This window comes from Phyllostomus hastatus, unplaced genomic scaffold, assembly GCF_019186645.2.
Source record: "Phyllostomus hastatus isolate PE091 unplaced genomic scaffold, TTU_PhHast_1.1 phas_scaffold_216, whole genome shotgun sequence".
Classification (NCBI taxonomy): domain Eukaryota; kingdom Metazoa; phylum Chordata; class Mammalia; order Chiroptera; family Phyllostomidae; genus Phyllostomus; species Phyllostomus hastatus.
In genome coordinates, this window is record NW_025334018.1 from 4,956,269 (window position 1) to 4,962,601 (window position 6,333).

General features: G+C 57.1%; 1 protein-coding gene across 2 annotated transcripts; it reads left to right on the forward strand.

The window, feature by feature from the left end:
• Positions 1-764: 764 nt before the first annotated feature.
• Positions 765-3,270, forward strand: LOC123804704 (protein S100-A15A-like). 2 transcript variants are annotated; one of them, XM_045817121.1, is made up of 3 exons: positions 765-899; positions 1,120-1,375; positions 2,921-3,270. In XM_045817121.1, exons 1-3 carry the CDS (start codon positions 820-822, stop codon positions 3,095-3,097), a joined length of 513 nt encoding a protein of 170 aa, XP_045673077.1. In that variant the 5' UTR covers positions 765-819; the 3' UTR covers positions 3,098-3,270. The 2 variants fall into 2 exon arrangements, with proteins under 2 accessions (XP_045673077.1, XP_045673078.1); XM_045817122.1 differs by having other exon boundaries at positions 829-1,023.
• The last annotated feature ends 3,063 nt before the right edge of the window (positions 3,271-6,333 follow it).

Consider the following 6,333-nt stretch of genomic DNA (forward strand, 5'->3'; position numbering starts at 1 on the left):
TGGGAGATTTGCTCACCAGCCCCGGGGCCCCTCCCAGGCAGACGCCGGGCAGGGGGCGGAAGGGATTGGCTGACTGAAAGCTTGAGTTGGGGGAAGCCAGTTCACCTGCCACTCAAAGGCCAAGTCCACACATCTCTCCTCTTCTAGAGTAGGGGGCATTTCCACGTTGCCGTCGACTGTTTCCCTGTAATACACTGTCCCTACCTCTTGTCTCTCACCTCCCACCCATAACCCAAACCACCGAAAATCCTGTGCACAGGAGGAAGTCGCATCCCCAGCTTGCACACAGGGTCCTTTGCATTGGTCCTCACCCTCCTCTCTGGCCTTGCTTCTCCTAACTGCCCCTCACGAGCCCTGTGGACGCCTCCTCCGAGCAGGCCGCCCTCCTTCCTACCACCAAGCCTTGACTCTGCTGGTCCCTCTGTCTGGAGTGCTGGTCCCCTGTGATCCTCTTTGCAACAAAATCTTTTCTTCAAGTCCCTCCTAACATGCTGCCTCCTAAGGAAGCCTTCCTCAACTCTCCAGGCAGAAGGTGTTCCTTCCTGTGTGCCCAGGGCACCCTGTTCACGCCCCTAAGTCAGTAGTGTTCACCGTGTGTGACTGTCCCCTCCATTGGTCCCCACCCTGTGAGCTGGCCACGTGTCTCACTCATATTGCCTAGAGAGTCCCGGCACACTGTAGGTCCTCCAGAAATGCTTGTCAGATGAACGCATGCTCCATGGCCTTGGAGTTTGGGGGTTGGCTCACTGAGGGAGGACATCCCAGGAGGGTGTATTGAAGTTGTGTGTCTGACCCCACCCAAGCCCCGGAGCTGGGAGGATGGGTGCCAACGCAGAGAGCTGGGCCACCTCGGGACCTGGTGTGGATCCGAGAGGCTTCAGATCAGTCTCTGAGGGAAGGTGGGTCCCTGGGACGGGCTGAGCTAATCTTAGAAGCATGTGCCAAGCGATGCCATCTCAGGGATGCAATTAAGGCTCAGCTGTGTTGATGAGGAACCTGTGAGGAGTCACCGCAGTGGCTGAGGTAATTGGAGGCAGCGAGGGTGGGCAGGAAGGAAAAGGCAGGAGATTCTTGGAGGAAGGGGCCCCCTGCTGAGAGCTGCCCCCCCCCTCCCCCCAGGAGGTGCTGCTCTCTCCTCCCAGGTTCTCCACTGTGCCCAGCTGCTCCGCCCCCACATTTCCACAGTTGGCCCCAGTCCCTCTGCCATCAGAGGGGCCCAGCCACCATGAGGAACACAGCAGTAGAGGAATCGCTCTTCCAAATCATCCACAGCTACCACCAGTATGTGGCCCGGGAGGGGGACCTGGAGACCCTGTCCCTGGAGGAGCTGAAGGCCCTGCTCATGGACAACGTGCCCGGCTTCATGGACAGCCTGGTGCGTGGGCCTGGGGTCCGGTGGGGGACGAGGGAGAGGGCTGGTGGTGGGGCCGCAGGGAGGGTTTGGCGCAGGGAGCCGTCTCCCAGGAGGAGCTGAACTGCGGGGCGGGGGAGTGCCGAGGGCAGGACCTGTGGTCACAGGGAGGTGGGCCTGCCTGGCCCCACTCCAGCCCAAGTGTTGCTAGTCCTTGAAAGTCCATCCTAAGCCCAGAGCCGTTTGTTCCCCTGCTTGTTCGCTGCCATGAGAGCAGGCCCTGAACTTGCCCTCTGCCCGCAGGTAGGCCTTTCAGTTTCTCATCCCACTCGACCTGCCCTCTGAATGCAGCCCCTTTTCCTGGGTCTCGCACAAGCCCCCCCCCCCCACCCCTCGCTAAATCCCCAAGTCTGGGGAGGATACTTGGGTTAAAGGGAAGCCAGGAGGGAGTAGGTGTGGGTGGACAGGAAGTGTGGCTTCCCCTCCTCCCTCTTGTCCCTGGGCTGACAGAGTCTCGGCCCAGCCTGGGGGCCCAGCCCCAGTCTAGGCTGCTCAGGCCTGGGAGTCTTCCCCGCCATCAGGCCCAGCCGTGGGATTACTGGGCTCCCTGGGGACTACAAGGCCGGCCGGAGTGTCTGTCCCTGTACCATGCCCTGGGGGTCCCCAGAGGACTCCAGTGGCCTTGACTGAAGTACTGGGGACCCCTGGAGTAGCTGGTGGTGGGTAGTGGGGAGGGACAGAAGGTACCAACCTGCCCAGGGCTGTTCTCCTGCCCCCCCCCCACTGAAGGCTGCTCTCTGGGTGCCCAGCCACCAGCCCAGTCCTGCCGAAACCTGCTTCACTGCCCCTGCCCAGGGCTCCCACCTCTTCTTCTCCTTTTGTCTCTTTGCTGCATCTTTACCCCTGACTTCCTTCCTACCATCCCATCCGCCTCAAATGCTCCTTTCTTTTCCTTCTCCATCCCCAGTCCCTCGCCCTCGGGGGCCACCTGCACTGGGACACCCCGGACAGTTCCGGGGCCCACGGCAGGGTCTTCTCCCTCCTCTGCACTTTCCCTAGGACACAGGCCAATTGTCAGAAACTACTGTAGGGCAGGTGCACACGCTGCAGAAATCTGACACCACAGGTGCTGGCCCTGCAGTGGTGCCAGAGGTGCAGACAGGAGGGTGTGTGGGGTTGGGGGGGTGCACCCCACCTTGGCCAGCTTCCTGTGCGAAGCCTCAGGCAGGGCTGTCCCTGCAGGGGAGCTTGTAGTTCAGCAGGGGAGACAGACTTAAAATGCCACCAGCAGAGGACCAGGCACAGCAAGCAGTGCCTGGTCTGCACCTTCTGTCTGCCCGTGCAGCCCAGGTCCAGGGGCCCCGCACCCCTCTGCCTCTTCTGCCCGATTCTGCAGCACACGCTGTCCTGGTCCCTGCGTGAGCGAGGAGCTGTTTCCTGCAAGCCTTTGGCAGGCAGGGCCACACACAGTTCCCCTGTCCCGGTCCTTCACCAGTGGGAGGTGGAGAGCCTGGCCAGCTGCTCAGGGCGAGGGCCTGGGTGCTGGCTGACCCTCTGCCCACTCCCCAGGGCCGGAAGGAGCCGTACTTCGTCGCCGAGCTGTTCCGGGAGGCGGACAAGGACAAGGACAACCAGATCTGCTTTGACGAGTTCCTGCACATCCTGGGCAGGCTGCTGAGGGACTACCACCTGCAGTACCACCGGCAGCTGTGCGCCCACTACTGCACGCAGCACGGCCTCTACTGACGGAGCAGGGCCGCCTCCCCACAGGGGCCTGCCCGGGAGCCGTGACCCAGCGCTGGGCGGCGGGGTGGAGCTGGGCCACGTGTGTCTGTGTGTTCCCGATGTGTGTGCACAAGCATGTGCATGTCTGTGGGAAGGACACCTGGGAGGGAAGAGAATAAAGCAACTTCACAGCAGTTTCTGGTGTTACTCCGCTCGTGGCTAGGGCGTCAGCCATGGGTCCATGAGGGGCGGTTTGGATCCCCCAGGTAGGGGGTCATCTATTTTGGGCGAGAGACACAGCCCCCCGTCTCTAGCAGCCCCTGTCTGAGGGGTGAACAGCCCCTGCTCTCAGCCTTCAGGCTGAGAGGGAGGAGTCTCTTTGTTGGGGAGCTGACCCTCTGACACATGATGTTCTGATCCTTCAGTCACTACACGCACGTGATGGGAGAGGACAGGAGGGCAGGGGCACACCTGACAGGGCCTGGTTTGGAGGGTCTCCTGGCTCTGGACGAGGCCCCAGGGATCGGCGGAGAAAGGCAGAGCGGCCTGGGAAGGGGCCAGGAGGGGGCGGGAGGTGAGGCTGGTAGCAGAGCGGGGGTGGCGGGCCTGTGGGGAAGTGCAGGTCGCGGGGTGGGTCTGTGCGAGCTGAGTCAGCGAGGGGCACAAGGGCAAAGCCAGCAGCCCAGCCTGCTATGGGGAAGAGCACTGAGTGCAACTGGGGTGCCTGTCAATCAAGGAAGTCTTCCTGGAGGAAAAAGGGTTGTGCCTGGTTTTACTAATAAAAAATGATGATACATGTGGGTGTCTCTCCAGCTCAGGGCTACTTATGACTCACTGATCTGAGTCCTCCCGGGGCCTCGGACCCCTCCCAGCGCAGACCTGCCCCTGCCGCGTCTCTGTGATGTCTGTTTCTCTGTCCCCCCTGGGGGGCCCAGGACTCTGAGGCAGAATCTCTCTGGGACGGCCTCCTCTGCCTTAGGCCCTGCTGGTGCTCCTCTTGGTGGGTTCTCTGAGAACGACCTGGGAGCCCGTGTCCTGAGCTCGCTGTGGTGGCAACGATGAGTTTTAAAAGAATGATGGGCGATCATCTTCGTTGCTCTCCAGTGCACATGACTGGGGGTTCATTTAAGGGAATTGGTTTGTCTCCCCGCCCCCTGACCTGGGTCTGTGTGCGTCCAAGGGCAGCAGCGCCCTGTGGGCAGAGCAGGGCCCTCTCTGTCTGATCAGTCAGGCTCCAGGGCAGATTTGCCCTGGTGCTCCCTTCCACACTTGCCTGTCTGCCAACACTCTTTTCAGGTTCCTCTAGCAGATGAAGTACTTTAAGGATACACCCAATTTAGATGATTTGCCCATGAAAATTTCTTCAAACTTTGCAACATGGGTTCAAAAATATTTTGGAGACATAGGTATATTTTCAAAGATTTCAAGAGAAATCTAATTATAGAGAAGGTGCAACGTGTTTTTTTGCTAAAAGTTGATAAAGCTCAAGTATACCATTTTTTAAACAAAAAAGATTTTGTTTATTTATTTTTAGAAGAGAAGGGAGGGAGAAAGAGAGGGAGCAAAACATCAATGTGTGGCTGCCTCTTGCATCCCCTACTGGGGACCCGGCCAGCAACCCAGGCATGTGCCCTGACTGGGAATAGAACTGTCAACCCTTTCATTTGCAGGTCAGGGCTCAATCCACTGAGCCACGCCAGCCAGGGCCAAAAATATTTTTAATATGCATCTTTTGCTGAACTTACTGTTTGTGTGGGGGGGAGGATAACCATGTTATTATCTGATGGAGCATTGGTAGCTGAACAGCATTAACCCAGAAAAAACAAAAAACAAAACAAAATGAGTTAAAGGAGTTCTGTTTGAAGTCTTTGGACAACTATCAATGAAGCTAGGACCTAAAGATCAGCTTCAAAGAGAGAGAGAGAGAAGCTCATTGGAAGAAAATTAATTCTCTGTCTTTTCCCCTCGGGGCTTTTGCCAGTTAGTTCTTGGCAAGCACAAGAAGACAGACACTGAGAATCTGGGAAGAGGGCCGCTGCTAGGAGTCAGAGAAAACAGCAACACTTTAAGTAAGAAGAAATGGAAGAGGAAGGAGAAAGAAGAGGGTGGGGAGGGGAGGAAGAGAAGGAGGAAGACAAGAGGAGGAGGAGAAGGACAGGAGGTTGTTTTCATGGGAGAGCATTAACTTACCATGGGAATATACAACAGTTTGTGAATCACCTCTGTTGATGGACATTTGGGTTTTATCCAGTTTTTCCCTAGTACAAATGGCATGGCTATCAATTTATTTTTTCTTTGAAATTCTTCTTGGATGCATACACTGGGAAGGAAATGGGAGTAGTACTACCAGGGAACAGGGTAGGTGCGTTTTTAACTTTATGGAAACTGCCAACTGTTAGGACAGCGCTTGTGCTGCAGGCCAGGCCAGTCCATGTGATGCTGTGGGTCCTGGCCTGAGAGCTCAGCTGGTTGGAGGTCGCCCTCACCAACCAACGAACACGCATAGGTGAGTGGAACAACAAATTGATGTTTCTCTCTGTCTCTCCCTTCCTCTCTCGAGAAAAGCAAGTAAAATGAAAAGCCACACTGTGGTCTCACACACACTCAGATGTGGAAGACAGAGAAAGAACAACTTTTAAACTCTTTCTAGGGTTTTTGTCTTCACCTTCTTCCAAGCCATTAACGGCATCTGTGAAGATGGTTGTGGTCACTCCAAATGTCACTGCCAGCCTGTTCAGTCCTGGCAGCAGAGCCAAAGAGGTACCCCAGGGCAGCCCACCCGTGTCTCAGACTCACAATGTCGGGGGAAATAAATGCCTGGGAAATGAAGAGCGTCAGGTGCTTCCCCTCCCCGGTCATGCCTATGCCGCTCTGCAGCTCCGTGCCCTTTAAAACGGTATCTTGGTGCTTGCTGTCCATCCCTCCTTTGCTGGCCTGCATTTTACTGGACCTGTTACATGGTCACGGTCACAGACCTCTGTCAAGGGCTTTACAGCAGCCCAGGCAGGGACTGAAGGAGCCCGTTTTGGCCAGAGGATCCTAAAGAGACCCCCCTTTTGCTGCGAGGACACTGGGGGAGCCTTGAGAGAAAAGAGCTTGTGTGGGAAGAGTGAGCAGGTTGGGAGCATGGGAGTGGAGGGGAGGGAGGGTGGGCACAGCTGTCCCAGCGGTTCTGGGTACATTGGAGGAACCTGTCACTGGTCAGGAGACAAGAGCACTGGCTGCCTCATGCCCTGAAAAGGGTCCCAGTGGCGCGG

Coding starts and splice junctions, on each gene's coding strand:
- LOC123804704 (XM_045817121.1), top strand. CDS start 820: ATGGGTGCCAACGCAGAGAGCTGGGCCACCTCGGGACCTGGTGTGGAT. Junction 900..1,119: donor AGATCAGTCTCTGAGGGAAG/GTGGGTCCCTGG, acceptor CCCTCCCCCCAG/GAGGTGCTGCTCTCTCCTCC. Junction 1,376..2,920: donor CCGGCTTCATGGACAGCCTG/GTGCGTGGGCCT, acceptor CCCACTCCCCAG/GGCCGGAAGGAGCCGTACTT.